At 39.4% G+C, this 17,321-nt stretch overlaps 1 protein-coding gene across 1 annotated transcript in view; it reads left to right on the top strand.

Annotated features, from left to right (window-relative positions):
* Positions 1–10,493: 10,493 nt before the first annotated feature.
* Positions 10,494–17,321, top strand: part of GC (GC vitamin D binding protein) — a 39,383-nt gene continuing 32,555 nt past the window's right edge. The window contains exon 1 of the mRNA XM_040966944.1: positions 10,494–10,718. Coding sequence (XP_040822878.1) covers positions 10,664–10,718 — 55 coding nt within the window. The 5' untranslated portion in view covers positions 10,494–10,663. The remainder of the gene's footprint in view (positions 10,719–17,321) is intronic.

Genomic DNA, 17,321 nt, shown 5'->3' with positions numbered 1-17,321 from the left:
AGGAGGGGATGCTTAGACCTTAGCTCAGTACTGTAAACAACGCAAATGTCAACAGGAGAATGAATTAATAAAATGTGACACATGCACACAATTAAACCAGAACTGTGAAATGGATAAAGGAGAGTTAGCAGCAACAACCTAAGCAAATCCCAAAAACATTGCCGCTAGGCAAGAAAAGACAGACCTCAAAAATCAACTGTGCTGAGATAATTTACATGAAGTATAGACAAACACTATTAGATATCACTTAGTGAATCACTTCTTTGGAATAAAAACATCAAGAGAATCATCGGAAGGAAAAGAAAAGCACTGCAAAAATTGCAGACCCTATCTCAAGAAGATGGGAGAGTTGGATAAAAAGTGTTTCAGTTGGACTGTCATGTGTCCAGATTATCATCAGATTCTTTTTGCATTTTCCTGTTCTGTATGAGTCTTAGAGGAAAAGATTTCAAGGCACAAATACAGACCTTTCTTTCTTCAACATGGGCTTTGGTTTTAGCTATTATATTCCTTTTACATTTTGCACTATTTCTCTAGCAATTGATTCCCGCTGTTAGCCAGAATGAGAGAGATTATGCTTCCCAAAGAAGCAATCAAATATTCATGGCATGAGTAACTGAAAGTTCAGATTTCACTTCTATTTCCTTATTTTGTCTCCACAGTTGAATTGGTCACATATTCTTGCAAGTAAAAGCAATATTACTACCAAGGAAAAGACAAGGGATAATTGCTTTAAGGATCTCATGCCCTTCCAAGCTTGGCCAAGAGGATGACATGGCCATCTCTAACTTCAACAATCACCTATGGGGCTTGGTGCCATGGCCTAGTGACTAAGGTCCTTGCCTTGAATGTGCCAAGATCCCATATGAGCACCAGTTCTAATCTCAGCAGCCCCGCTTCCCATCTAGCTCCCTGCTGGTGGCCTGGGAAAGCAGTTGAGGATGGCTCAAAGTCTTGGGACCCTGCACCTGCATGGGATAGCTGGAAGAGCTCCTGGCTCCTGGCTTCAGATCGGCACAGCTCTGGCCTTGCAGTCACTTCGGAGTGAATCATCAGACAGAAGATCATCCAGTGTCTCTTCTTCTTTTATTGACTTCGCAATAAAAATAAATAAATCTTTAAAAACGAAAAAACCCACCTATGAGCTCGTTCCCATTTGGGTGCCAGTTCGAATCCTGGTTGTTCCACTTCAAATCCTCTTCTTCTGCTAATATGACTAGTAAGGCAGCCAAAGGGAACCCTTTGAGCCCCTGCACACATGTGGGAGGCCAGCTGAAACTCCTGACTGTGGTCTGGCCCATCAGTGACTGTGGTGTCTATTCAGGGAGTAAACAAGTGAATGAAACATCTCTTTCTCTCTCGCCTTCATCCTTCTCTCCCTTTGTGTGTGTGTGCATTTAAGTGTGTCCTTCTTTCTAACTTAGTTTAAATAAGTTCATTAAACAAAGTGGGCCGTGTCTTAGCCTGCATCATCATCACATAAAAAAAGCAAACATTGAATGACAAGAATGCCTCCAAATGGTTAATTTTGTAAAGTAATCCTAGAAATAAGAATAAACTGGCAGAACTAACACAGGGAATCAGAAAGCACAATTCTATGATTTCTTCTCAAGTGAGTCTCAATAGGCTTATTTAAAAATGTATCTCGGGCCCGGCGCGGTGGCGCAAGTGGTTAAAGGTCCTCAGCTTGCACGCCCAGGATCACATATGGGCACCGGTTCTAATCCCGGCAGCCCCGCTTCCCTTCCAGCTCCCTGCCTGTGGCCTGGGAAAGCAGGCGAGGACGGCCCAAAGCTTTGGGAACCTGCACCCGCTTGGGAGACCCGGAAGAAGCTCCTGGCTTCGGATCAGCATAGTATCGGCCCGTTGTGCTCACTTGGGGAGTGAATCATCGGATGGAAGATCTTCCTCTCTGTCTCTCCTCCTTGCTGTATATCCGCCTTTCCAATGAAAAAATAATAAAAATAAATCTTTAAAAAAAATGTATCTCATCGTCTATTATTTGAGTTAGGATTTTTAAATTTATGTACTCCACCCTGAGCAACAAGTCCATGTTTCTTATCTAGTGACATAAATATGGCTCTTCATGGGAACTCCAGAGTTTCAGTCACTCAATGTGGCTTATCTATAGTTCTAATCCCTCATCTATGGTATAGATTTCAGATAAATTCATCCGTCTCTATCATGTCATCAGAATCAAAACCTCCCATCTACACAGGGACTCCTCCTTTGACTAATGGTACAGAGGCATTAGGAAGTAAAGTGATAACGATTTCAGGTCCTCTGGTAGAATTATTCTCTAGGTTGGAAACAGATTCTCTTACCAAAGCACCAAGGAATAGGTAGTACAACTCTCAAAGATCACTTGAAATCATGTTGAGAAGACACAATCATATCTACAATTCACATCTACCTGCTATAGTTATTGAGGACAAGGCTATATAACACAGTGCTTCAATCATCATTTCAATACCTATACTTGCTTCAGAAAGATGACCCCATCAACTGTGCTAGAAAACTGACTTCTTTCCAAAGCCATCTCTTTCTGGGACCCAGGCAAATCTTAATGAATTTTAAGTCACTGGTAAATGAGTCCTCCTGAGTTAATATATGCTGTCTCCAAATTCCAAAGAGGTTACTAAACACTGAATATATTTTTATACAAACTGTTGAAAACAGCTTATGTTAAAGTTCTTTGGGATGTGCTTGAATTCAATCCTCATGCCAAAGAGTGCATGGTATCTTGTGTCCATAATGCATAGAACTGAATCTGCATGATACTCAGCACAGTGCTGAGAAACCCAAGGTTTCCAAGGACCACACAGCCACAGTGCACAGGGGAGCTGCACATGAATTTGCGAGACTGCCGAATGAGCACGCTCACTATCCATGGCAAAGTGTCGGTGCTGCCACTGGTGTTCCCTACCTCATTGCACATCCTGAATTAGCAAGTGGTAAGACCGAATCTACCATTTTCTTTTCTAGTCTCTAAAGCATAAATCAGCCACTCCACAATTACAGTTGCCACGCTATTACTTATTGCTACTGTTAAAGCATAAGCAAAAAACTCACTATTTCCAGTGGCTCTCCATAATCCGTGATCAGGTACCACCTTAGCTATACTGATGCTACTTTATGCAAAGAATTACTGCTACTCACCCACAGCATGGGTCTGATCACTGTGAGCAGTTGATTTTCAGTTCCAGGTCCCATCTTGAGATCTCTTAGAAAGACATTACTAGAGTCATCAACTCTCCTAGACTGGATTTCCCCAGAAGAAGAGGCTGAGACAGTGCTTTCATTCATATATTTTAGTTGGGGACATGCTTATCCATAAATCAAGAACCCCTATATCTCCTGCCTATCAACATAAAATAGTCACATTATCTACCAACTCCTGTTTGCATTGTCTAGGCTTGCCGCACAGATGCCATCTCCCTTATCACTCCTAGTTTGGACACACATAAAATTAATAAGGTTTTGTAGATATCCCGTGAAGATGTGGCAGAGAAGCTAAATGCAGAAAATGAGAAAGCCCAAAGACAGCTGAAGTAAGATGCTACCAGGTTACACTTGCTCACATCAACTTTCTAGACAAATATTTGGTGGGAATAGAACAGAGGGAAAGCAGAAAGGATGTGTGAGGTAAGGCACAACCAATGGTCAGAGCAAATCATTTTCTTGTAAGGAAAGGAAAGTTAAAAATCCAGTCATCACTGAATAGGTATATTATAGATCTCATTAAATATCTTAAAGGAACAGAGACTATAGACACTAAGCAAAAAGTCTGTTTTATGTATATTCAGTTTGATAAATGATGAACAGTGAATGAACAAGCAAGGATGCCTATAATTCAACTCTAATAATAAAATAAACAAAATATAAATGTGTAGATGTATGATTGTTTACAATCAAGCAATGGTGAACTAAAATATCTTATCATGCTTTATAAAATATGCATTATTTAGGCATTCAGACAGAAGACTCTGTCTGTAGATCTAATTAACCTAAATCTGTAGAACACGCAAGCCTGTATTTATGGAAGATATAAGTGAAGGATCTGGGGCTGTTCTTTCTCCCCTGAGTTAATAGGAGAACATATTTGAAATTCAGTGGAGATTAGATAAGGTTAGCAACTTGGCTTATGCGGCCAGTTTATTGAAATTTGGGCTTTGAGAACATACAATGCTCTTCTCAGTTCAAAAGCAAAGTGATATACAAAACTAGCATAATCACAAACTACGTAATTTGCCAGAAATCTCCATATCCTTATATACCAAGCACAATTTCTATTTATTTGACTTTATGAAACAGAGAAATACAGTAAGCTTCCACCTGCCCGTTCATCACTAAACACATTCAATGGATGGAACAGGGCAGCAAAGCAGAGGCTGTGAACTCAATGCAGGTCTGCCACGTGGTGGCGGGAACCCAAGTGCTTGAGCCATCACTGCTGCCTCAAAGGGGCTGCGTTGTGGAAATAGGAGTCGGGATCTAGAGCCAGTATCAGACACAGACACTGCAACATGTGAACTCCTAGATCCCTTAATAGTATATCTTCATGTGTTTCATTTTTAGGAGATAGGATGTCAGATGGAAAGAATAGGACATGAATATAAAGGAGCCCAAGTTTGCTGTCACTACGAGGCAGAGGTTCCACTATCACATGGGAAGATTTCAGCTTTCATTCTTTTTCATTGTGCAAATGATTTTTCTGTAACCACACTTAAATTTCTTCGTTTTTTCAGGCAAAATATTAATATATTAGCTAGAGTTATCATAAATAATCTATAAGAATAAGAAGCATTTTATGGGAAATTAATGTTGCTAACTACTTTTATGGCATCCAAGTTTTGAAGTATGCAAATCACCTTTTATTGCAAAAAAAATCTATATACAATTATACTTAATTCTTTTTAATTAGCATTTCATTAATCTGAGGGTAGGTAATGATTTTGTCCAGAAAATTTATTTCACACATAGTCAATTGCTTGTTTGTGATAACAGAGTGATGGTTTAGTAATTGCCTCTGTATCAAAATGCTTGATTTTAAACAAACCCATCAAAAGCATTTCAGTGTTTTCATCTGTAACAGAGTTAATAAAACTTGCCTGTTGTAAAAATTAAACAGCTATGTAATGTGTTTGACTTAATGTATACATAGGAAGCCTTTGCATCAATTTTATTAGTATGTATATAAGTCAATTGACTATTTTCAATGGTATGGATTCTTCAATCCTCCCCCTCACCACCACAACCACAACCAAAAGTTTGGAAAATCACTTTGATTACTCTAGACTATTTGGACCACAAGAGATATAGCATAGGAAAGCAGTATCACTTACATATCTATACAGTGTTAGGAAGAGTTCTAGGCTAATTCATTAAGAATTTTATTTATAGGCCAATACATTTTGATATATAATTTGACAACCTTGAGGATAAATTTAAGGAATATCCAACTCATAAGGTAGTAATTGAAAGCAAATATATTTAAGAGAATTAAAATGAATAAAAATGTTTAAAAATAGTTTTCATGATTTCTCAGGTCATATTACAAGTCAGTCATCTTCATTAGTAAGACTTCTACGCACACACAAACTTTCTTTATATGATCACACCACTTGGGAAAACTAACTGAGATCCTTTAACATTGTACACATGGCAGTTAACACGTCGGGAAGGAAGAATAAGAAAAAGCAGAGGACAAATGATGAAAACAAATAATTGCTTTTTCTGTTAGACAAAAAAGTGCTTCATTTAATGTTTGCAAACCTTTTGTGCATTATCCATTGTTTTCTAAATGCTATTAAATGTGTACCTTTCTTTGCATTGCTTTTTTAAAAAAAGATTTGTTTATTTCTTGTTTGAAGGATTTACAGAGAGAAAGAGATGGAAGGAAAGATCTTTCGGTCTGCTGGTTCGCTTCACACGTGGTCACACAGCCAGAGCTGAGCCAATCAAAGCAAGGAACCAGAAGCCTCCTCTGGGTGTCCCATGTGGACACAGGGTCCCAAGGCTTTAAGCTATCCTCGACTGCCTTCCCAGGTCTTCCCTCCCAAGCAGGGAGCTGGAAGGGAAGTGGAGCAGCTGGGACATGAATTGGAGCCCATATGGGATCCCAGCACATGGAAGGCAAGGACGTCAGCATCTAGGCTACTGCACGGGCCCTTTAATTGCTCTTTATAATAGTGTCTTCCTTGTACAACAGTGGTCCAATAATACTTAGAATTAAATTCATGTGAATTCATTTAGAAGTAGATGATTAGTTGCAGGAAAAAATGTACTATATGTAAGTATCAGGTTTGTTCATGCAAATTATCAGCTTAATGAGCTCTCAGTAAGAACTTTAAATCAGATAGCATTTGTCACTATCTAACAGCTGTTTATTAAAACATAATTATCCACTTTCCCTCTAGAGTTAAACTCCATAAATGTAAATGTTTCTGTCTTCATTTCCATTGCTTTACTTAGAATATCTGGATCCATAAAAAAAAATCTTGACTAAATAACTACAGGTGTAACTGATGATAATTCCATTAGTGTAATTAATAACAAGCAATGTGTTATGAAAAATATACCAGCATTCTCATTATATGACAGGGTAAAAAATTATAAAGTGAGGGCATCCAATTGTACCCAGTCATGTTAGATTGACCCTCCTCCCCTAAGGAGGAACCAGGTACTGGAAAGAGGTCCCTTAAAAACTGGAACCAATTTCCAAGAAACTTAAACTGTAACTATAAAATTGATCATCTTGGCTCTAACCTGCTTATTGTAGCTTCTGTACACTTACTTGCTTGCTAGTTTGCCAGCATAAAGTCCACCAGAATGTTGCTCTTTTTTCCTTTAAAAACTCATTGCTCCTACAGTTCAGGGCTGCTTCCATCAGATCTGTTCTGACCTGGGGCAGTCATCAGCTGACCAATAAAGACACTCCAAATTCTAAATTAGCTTTTTCGGTGGTCTTTTCTACAGTGCATCCCATGACAATGCAACGTGAATACAGATTGGAGAAAATTTTGTTGGAATATGGTGAGGCTTCTTCTTCCTTTGAGTCAAAATTTGTACAATGAAAAGATTCAATATAATCTTTAGGAATGATACATAGCTTAAAAATTACATATCCTGGAACAGAATCTGCATTTGTATTCTTGAATTGAATATTCATATTTGCACTGAGAGTCAAGCAGATTACTCCAGTAACCTGCTATTGCTAAACCCATTTTATATATAATCAACATTAGAAGTGGGGCTTCCATAGAGACCTTTGTCTGAGACCGAAGTCCATGCTGATTTACTGTTCTCCTTTGCTAGGAGACTGCCTACTTCAGCAGGGAGAAAGCCTTCAGCTCTGTTGGATGGTTATGATGGGTTTCAATCTAGACAAACCAGTCAATGGGAAATGTGATGGCCTTGGAGTCAGGCTTATGCCACAATTCCAGTGACCTATCAAATGCCATTAGAATACTACAAATTTCTGCTTCCTTACATGTAAAATTATGTTCTCTATACAAACATGCCATGTGGAGCTCATGAAATTATTGTGGAATAAGAAAGTGATTTGTAAAGTCTAAAGCAATGTTTACACTCTACTGTAGACCTTTATATTCAAGTAAACTTACTCTGGTAAATTTGTCTGTCTTTACTGATTATGCATTAGTTTCTTATCTAAGGTCATCACATTTGAAGCAACAATTCAGAAATTAACTTTCTAACAGGGAATAAACAGAGATTTTCTTAAAATTGAACACCTGAATCAGAAATTCCTTGAACTTTAAGTACTAAAGTACTGAATTTTAACATACAAAATGAAGATTTCCCATTTAGACATAGGTAAGATGAATCCATGAACCACACACACAGGAATTGGCCTGAAGGGTATAAAGTGGGGAAGTAATGACACAGTAACCCCTTGTAGACAGTGATAGAAACAGGGGCAAAGTGATTTTAAAAATGTGTTACAGTGGTTTCATTCCAGGTGTCAGATAGGCTTGAAGAAACGGAAGTAAAATGAGACATATGGTAGGCTCTCAGACTATCTGATGGAATTGAAAAATATTGAAAGGGCTACGACAAGAATATTTGGAAGCTTATACTGTGCTCTGTTCTTCTCTGTGTGTCAACTTCAAGGGCATTACTTTAAGCAACTCACTTCCACTTAATTAGATCATTTATCAAGGAAAGACTCTCACAATGTATTTTAATAGTACATTCCATAGTGCAAAGATAATCTATAAGATAAAGCAATGACAAATGAAATCATTTCTGCCAAAGGGATTTTAAGCAGCCTTTAGAGAAAATAAAATGTGAGCGATACTCTTTGGTAAAGACTGTAAAATCCAAGAGTTTCTAAAAGACAAGAAACATCATGGAGAAATCAACCTGCAGTGGATTTGGTTGGTGTCTCAGTATTGCTCAGAACTGGTCCTGGTTACGGACAGTCCTGGCCCATGGCAACATGCAACAAGAAGAGAGAAGCTATTCCAGTTCAGCTCTCTCTAGGTAAAATAACTTCCAGAAGATTTTGCTGCTTTGATATTTACTGAACAATGCTTATTAAACACTTATCTGTAGTCAATTTCTGAATTGCTGGGCTGGTGCTCTAACAGACTTTTTCAAAAGCTTGATTTGCCCTCTGAGTGTCTACTTTCATCCCTCTGAGGCTCATCATTGAAGGCAGTTATGATTGTTTTTCCTGGTTTCAGAATTACATTAGGCACTCAACATTAGATACATATGTCATATGTCATATATCATATATATATATATATATATCCTCTGAAACTTCAATATTAAATGATGACTTTTACATATGATACCTGTTATCTGAGGAGTGGCTTAAATACAAGCTACTGATAGATCAGCAGTCATTTCCAGGTAGAGGAAGACTGCATTTCGGCAGGTTGGGCAGAGATTTCTCAAGAGAACACCCAAACAAGATGTCGCAACTCTTGCAACACAGTTTATCATTAAACAAAAAGTGGTGCTATTGCAAAAGCAAAGATAAATCCAGAAAAATAATAAGAACAACTAAACCTAAATGTTATAGGAAAATTCACAAAGAATAACCAAACGCTTCTACAAATGAAATAATCACCAGAAAATGAAGGAATGCTGTGGACACACACACACACACACACACACACACACACAACTTACATACAAATGGAAACCATAGTATTAATACTAATGTGTTTATAATAGTTCTTCCTGAATGCTGGGACTTTTTGTTCATGTCTTAACTTGTGGCAATCAAAGATATTTTTCATTTCCAAATAATTCACACTAAAACCGAAACACGTCTTGAAATAATTTGCAAATTCAACTAGGGGGTTGAGCTAAAAGGAAAGGGAAGAAATATTAAGATTTGAGGTCTGCAGTAACCTGATATCTGAAGAAGATGCAGTTAATCCTTAAACAGAAAAGCCATCTTCCCAGTCTATTTCCAGGGATGTTTGTGCACAGTATCCTTTAACCCGCTCTGCATATCAATTTCCATTGGATTCCAGAGGTATTTTTGCTTTGATCTTATTCATTTGTCCTTTTATCCAGCAAGGTGGATTCTATTTTCTAAACCTAACTCTCAAGCATTTTCAATATCTAACAAAAAATGTAACTGCATGGTGTGTTTGCTTAAAATTTTGGTGGAGTGTGTCCATTTAGTTCATCCCTGGAATTTGACTTAGCTTCTCTGTGAGATCCAGGACACAGACTGGCCTCAAAATTTCCCTGCTGAGTTCTATACACCATTAATTACAGTAACCCTCTGCAATATTATAAATTCAGAGATCCAGTCAGGGAAAGGTAAAGAACAGTACGAAATATGAACGCATATGTCAGGGCATTTTATTATATTCTGCTACACATGAATTGCCTAATTAATCTCACAGAAATCTTACAACAGAAATACTCAGTGCTATCATCACTTTACTTATAAGGAAAATGCTGTTCAGAAAGATAACATATTCTAGAACAATGGCAGCTCAGTAGGAATTTGACTTCAGAGTCTCCTTACCCAACCTGTACCTGCCTATTTCCTAAACAGAATTCCTAGGAAAACCAGGAATGAGCACCATCTTGGTCTCCTGGGTAAGTCACAGCGCCTCCTTGCCCTTCAATACTGTTAGTGCTCAAGTTATAGAATCATAAAATATATTCATCATAAAATATTATTAGAAGAGCCTTTAAACTAGTGGAAGATTTGGGGGCACGGGTGAAGATATTTGCAAATATAACCTTCATGTCATATAATCCCTCTGTTTTGTAAGTTAGAAGGTTAGAGAAAACCCCAGACAGACACAACTCCGAGAAGGAAACACGTCCCTTGCATTTTTGTGACTCAGTCAACTCTAATGAAAAACAGTAGAGGGAAATAATCCATACACGAGCACCTTGACTCTATTTTTTCAGTTTCCCCAAGTTAATAATTAAAATCTCCTAGATTTTCCACCACAATCCCCGAAGGGTTTCTATTTGCTTTGAACAATGATTCTGTTTTCTCTCCCGAAACAAGGATAACTAAACCTTGCTGCTTTGTAGAGATTAATGATTGATTAGTTCAAAACTAGGAATCTCAGGCAAGGGGAACCAGTTGTTCTGGGCTATCTTGTACACAGTAACCCACAGGAGAGAAAACTGCCGAAGGACCAGTCTCAGAACAATGAAGATCTTGGTTCTCCTGCTTGCCTTAGCATACGGGCATGCTCTGGAGAGAGGTAAGACTTTCTCGTGATCACTCACAAGACTTTTTCCTAATTTTAATTTTGTCATTTTATAAGTTTAAAAATATTTATTGAAGAACAAGAAGCATGTTTCATGTTGGGGAGAGAAGGAACCTAAGAGACAATCTAAATTCGATGATGCCATATGTGATGAACAAGAATAGAAAAAGAATCTTACAAAAAGAATGAAACAAAATGACATGATTCATGAACCATCCTTCCCTGCATTTTTAGTAATCAAGTAGAAAATTAATTAAAAGTAGAAATTTCAGTATTACAGTAAAATACAAATAGAAACTGTCATCTATCACTAGGTCGTATTTCCTAGCTCCAGTATTTGCTGACTTTGAGAGCATAATACACAACATCAGTGATGCAGGAAGTCAATAGAATTCCTTGGTCCCTTAGAAGGAATATAGTGCATGTAGTATTTAAAAAATGAATTACAGTTTTGAAGTACTCCAACTCACAAAATAATGTTCTATAGCTATACAACACAACCCCATTATAAAAAATCATCTTTTCTTTTTTGCAATTATTCTTCAACTGGTATCATCCACTTTGGGTAATTTTTGAAATAATTTTTTTACATAAAAGGTAGACACTCACATATACATGGATCTCCTATCTGCTAGGTTTATTCCAGAAATGTCCATGAAACCAATGGCTGGATGAGGCAGTATCTAATAGCTGGGAATTTGCCCAGTTATCCCACACAGACGGCAGGGACCCAGTTATTCACTCTGTCACGTGCTGCTTGTCTTGGAGCAGCAGGAAGCTGGAGGAGAGCAGAGCAGGGACGCCTTCTGCTGTGCACTCTGACGTGGAAGCTCGACGTGGCAGCCTGACCACCAGCCCAACCCTGGGCAAAGTGTGAAAACTGAGACATAAGAAATATTCCATTTTATGAATTCTGTATCTTAGGAACTTTACAAAATCAGTTTCCAATTGACTCTGATAGCTGACTATTTGATGTTTATCACAGAATCTACATTTATTCTTCTTGAAATTAAAGTTTTTATTTAATGCTATCAGTTATAGCCTTACCAAAGTCACTCATTAGAATTTTTTCATCTAACTGCTGGAATAAAATGTATAACACAGGAATGATTATTGGTTAAATGACATGAACAATCTGATTCCTGACTATTTCTTACTCTTTTATATCTGTTTTTTTTTTCTTAAACTTATTTTTATGTGACTGCTATTAAAAATTCCTTTAGTTATAGACACCTAAGTAAATTGTGAATCGTTATGTGGCAATCTCCTATAAGACGTCTGAGTGGATCAAATTCTAAGAAATCCTGCTAGTGTAATCCTCTCCCAAGATTTTCCTCAAATACGCAAATATGATGGTGAAAAATCCTACTGCAGTAGGTTCAGATCAGGTTATTCTCCGTGATGGATACATAACCAAGTTACGTATGGAAGCCATGAACTGGGACATGAGTCACCATCTGGTCTTGCTGACTTAGCATGCTTTGGCTTCACCTCAAACCATCAGTGTCCTTTGGAAAACAACAGTGTTCTGGAAGCTCTATTTCAACATCCTTAGTAGTTCTTGGATCCTGATGAAACTCTAAAAACCATAAGTCAGATCCCGTAACAGTCTGAACATACTTCAATTACACAGGTGAAATAGATCAGACACACAAAACATATTGGTATACAATATATGTCTAAGATTCAAGACAGGCAGTCATAATTAGTCAAATTCCTGTCCTCTGATACATGAGCATGACCCAAAGAACAAGGCAGTGATTTGCCTAAAAGCTAGGTATGTACTATTCCAGGAAGAAGTTACAAAATACATAGATTAAAAGAGTTCAGGGACTCTTAGGTTTAGCATAAGCTTGGAGGGCGGAAATTGGCTTGGCTAACAGTTATGTCTGCTTATTCTATTTGAGAACTGGTAGCTCGAGATGAGTTTTGAAGAAAGTTTGGAAGAAAGTTTCCGTGTGTGACTAAACATATCAAAAATTAGCCATATATTATTTTTTGATGTGTTCACCATCAATGTCTTGGTTGTCCTGAATGTTCTGAGATGTCCTACAGAAAATAAATGCTACTCAATTTAGACTTTCCCAAATATCTTGAGAAAATCTTTGCCCAAATGCCTATACCCACAGAGCTGTTTTTTTAAACTTTCGGTCTAAAGTGGATACTGCTGCAGCTCAACTTGAACATAAACTCCTATTGGGCAGGTTTTCTCCCACGAAAACAGCATTTCATTCATATATGCTGCAAAAAAAGGAGCTTACCAAGTTTGCTAAGCCTCTATGGTGCTAGAAGACAATGCCACTTTGGCTGCACTGAGGGAGGTAAAACTGCAGCATTTGCTTTTGTCTCCCCAAGACTTTTTTTTTCCTGTGACTGAGATGGATTCAGCTTTAATGTGCAAAGTATCTTTCCATCTCCCTCTCCTCCACCCCTCCCAAAAGCATCCAAGGCCCTGATACAGGCACACAATTATTCAAGTAACAATGCCAGCAGGAGCTAAAACACTGCAATTTTACACTTCTTGACAAAAACAGGGCATTTAAGATAAATATTTTCCTCTTCCACTTTAAGCATTTTGTTCTCAGCATGTGTATTTTTACTAAACGTGGCATCAAACTGCAAAAACAAGGTGAAGTCACCTTTGGGATGGCAGGCAAGCTCTGTTTCTCCTCCATTTTCCCTAAGCCAATAGGGAAGGAACTAACTTCATCATGACGAGTTAGCTTCTCAGAAATTCACAGTGGCGCTGCATCCCACTGCTACAAAGAGCAATGCCATGTGTGTAATCACTGTTACCTGTGTCTGAGATAGGCACGTGTGTACATGACTTGCAAAGGCTCCAGGTTTATGCGAGGATTACATTGAGAAATCCCTGAAGGAAATGGATACTGTGGTCACCTACCTTCTCCGTTCTGTCTTGCTTCGATCTCTCCCGCCTCCCCATTCTCTCCCCTGCCCTGTGGCAGCTGCACTGGCCCCCACACTCTTCCATATTCTACATCTTTTGTGCCATGGGACTTTACACCGATTCTTCCCTCTTGCTGAAACACTGATTGCATGGATTTCCCATGCAGATATTTTCCTCATCCCCATCAGGTGTTTCCACCAAACTTTAGTTAGAGAGGGCGTCCCTGAGAAACTGACTTCAGATATATCTACCATTTCATTACTCTCTACCCGACTCCATTTCTCCTTAGCATTTACTAACTTAGATAGGGTTTTCCTGAACATGGAAGTTAGATTGCATAGAATGGAGGAGTTTGTTTTTTACTACCTCCTATAATTCCTAGTTTTATAACATTGCTTGGCAGGTAGTCAATGTTTAGTAAATGTTTTGTGTAATATCACAGAAGTTAGAATGACTATTAATCCTTGTTAAAAATTTTTATTTTTATTGGAAAAGCAAGTTTCACAGAGGAGAGAGAGATCTTCTGTCTGCTCATTCACTCCCCAAGTAGCTACAACGACCAGAATTGAGCCCATATAAAACCAAGAGACAGGAGCCTCTTCTGGGTCTCCACTTGGAGGCAGGGTCCCAAGGCTTTGGGCCATCCTCCACTGCTTTCCCAGACCACAGCAGGGAGCTAGGTGAGAAGTGAAGCAGCAGGGATACTAACCAACACTCATATGGGATCCCTGTGTGTGCAGAGCGAGGACTTTAGCCACTAGGCGACCACACTGGACCCAACTACTGATGTTATGAGGTACTTTTGAGTATCAAAGGAAAACTATATATCAAGGACACACAGTCTATAGTCTGGAGGGAATAAACTATGTTTTTCATTGTTATTTTAGCTATTTTTAAATTATAGTATTTCAGAACGTATATGAGTCTTTTAGATAAATTTATTTCATTCTTACCAACATAAGCTTGGTACTGTTATTCTCTCCATTCTACAGATGAAGAAACTGAGGAAAAAGAGATGAGTATATTACCTGGGGTGTCTGAGCTAGGAATTAACAAAACCAGAATTTACATAAAGTAGCTGGGTTCCAAAGACAATGCTCTCAGCTGTCTCGCATGAGATACCCTCTTCCACCAAACCAAGTGTGAGAAAGAGAAGTAGCCAATCACAGACACTTTGTGAAATGAATGCTGTTGGCCAGTCTCATCCATCATGGGCCCAAGCTCTGGCTCTTCATCTTTCCGCCAAGCTGGCTCTAGCTTCTAAACTCTCCATTTATTTTTCCTAGCACTAACCTATGGGAACCATTTACTCAATCCTTTGAACCTTAACTCTTATTTTTATTCTCTATGTCCAGTCACTTTCACGTTGCATACACTTAGCCTTGTTCAGAGCTGCTTTCCATGGAAGCTTCTGCAAGAACCTGTTCAAGTTGACCCTAACCTTCACCTGATAAGCAGATCTAGTTCTCAAGCCTTGCTCGTCCAGTCCAGCTCAAGTCCTACATCTCCTCACCTTCTGCTTAACCTGACCTGCTTGCATGTCTCCTGCCTACAGTACCAACTGCCAACCTCCCAAAACTGCAGGCAGTCAGTTCATATTATTCAAAAGCAGCAGCAGCTGACATAGGATAGTCAGATTAGGCTAATGTTTCATCCTGTGACTGTTAGACGAGAAGGCCTGGAGTTTTCTGGGTCCTGTTATTGCAACAGGGGATGGTTTGATTATCTGAGTCCCTGCCACCCATGTTGGAGGCTTTGATGGACTTCCTGGCTCCTGGCTTTGGCCACGCCCATCCGTGGTTTCTGCAGGCACTGAAGACTGAACCAGCATATGGAAGCTCTCTCTCCATTTGAAATCATTAAAAATATATATATTTTAATAATCTGATGCATTTATTCATAAAATGAATTACACAGAAATCAATGTCATTATTGTGAAATTATTGAAATGACGGGATTGAGCCTGAACAGCTGGTAAGTGGGCTTTCCAGAAGCCAGGCTGATAAAAATGCATCTCCACACTGGCCTCTGTTGAGTCCCGCATTGTTAATGTGACTTTAGGCTTCAGCATCAGCAGCTACCTGGCAAACAGATCTCTCCACACTAACATCTGCATCCTAGTGCTGGAGGCTGTGATTCGCTGAGGTTTGATCATCACAAAGAGGAATTAAAGTCACAGTTTCAATAAATGCTGCTAACAGGGTGACCTTAAAATGATGATGCAAGATCACCTATATGAAGACAAAGTAATTCTGAGTCCGGAGAGTCCTGAGAAGTGCACAAGGGGAACAGAGGCGACTCAGACCAGACCAGAGAAAGAAAAAACACACTGCCAATTGCAAAGTTCCAGGTCTTGAAGATAGAAGTAGGCCTTGAACTATCTCTACAAGCTGCAGTATTCATGCAAATAAACTCCCCTGGAGCCCCTACACACTACACCCTGCCCACAGCTGTGTTGGAGGAGCCAACAGAAGCTCTAAGCATTGAAGCGATTTGGCACAAAAAGGAAAGTGGGTGATCAGCTCATTTGGGTGCAAAAAAAATCATGTGTGAACAGGTATTTGGTAATGTTTGCTTCATGAACTTCTTTTTTTTTTAAGATTTATTTTATTTTTATTGTAAAGGCGGATATACAGAGAGGAGAGACAGAGAGGAAGATCTTCCGTCCGATGATTCACTCCCCAAGTGGACGCAGCTGCCGATTAGAACCGGCGCCCACATGGGATCCCGGGCGTTCAAGGCGAGGACCTTAACCACTGCGCCACCGCGCTGGGCCCCATGAACTTCTTATATTATGGCCTTCCTTTTCACATTAAACCCTTACATGTGTGGTAATAAGCTGAAGCAGAAAAAAAAATAAATAAAAGACTAATCCAGTGTGCTACTTGATACTGCTGCTCACTGGGACTTCCAAGAGCAAAGAGCACCCAGGCAAGGCATGGCTGAGCTTGAACCTGCCATTGTCTATTAGGACGGCTGGGCAAGAGACGACCAGGTGGGATATCAGTCCAGTTCCCACTTCCTTGAGTTGTCTCTTCTCCATAGCTCTCATATTCCTCTGATCAGAAATAAACAGATTATTTTACCACCTAAGAACTAAAGCAAATACCACAATTTCTAATGCTTCCTGACCTTATTTTACTACAAAAGTCATGATGAACATTCACTAAGCATTTCCCATGTGCTATGAACTAACTGGGTCCTCCCAGTAATTACCTGGGGAACCCTAACTATGGTATTTGGTGATGGTGCTTGAAGGTGAGGCGTTTGAGAGCCTGTTGCATTTTTTTTTTTTGGTAAGATTTACTTTTATTATTTTTTTATTGGAAAGGCGGATATACAGAGAGGACAGACAGAGAGGAAGATCTTCCGTCCGATGATTCACTCCCCAAGTGAACGCAGCTGCCGATGTTATGCTGATCCGAAGCCAGGAGCCTCTTCTGGGTCTCCCACGCGGGTGCAGGATCCCAAAGCCTTGGGCCATCCTCGACTGCTTTCCCGGGCCACAGGGAGGGAGCTGGAAGGGAAGCGGGGCTGCCGGGATAGAACCGGCGCCCATATGTGATCCCGGGCGTGCAAGGTGAGGACCTTAACCACTTGCACCACCGCGCTGGGCCCGAGAGCCTGTTGCGTTTATCAAAGGGAGAGAGGAAGGTGAAGCTGATCCCATGGAATTAGTGTCTTTTGTA

This window comes from Ochotona curzoniae, unplaced genomic scaffold, assembly GCF_017591425.1.
Source record: "Ochotona curzoniae isolate NIBS_2020 unplaced genomic scaffold, NIBS_Ocur_1.0 scaffold_4506, whole genome shotgun sequence".
NCBI lineage: Eukaryota > Metazoa > Chordata > Mammalia > Lagomorpha > Ochotonidae > Ochotona > Ochotona curzoniae.
This window is presented reverse-complemented; position numbering and strand designations above follow the sequence as displayed.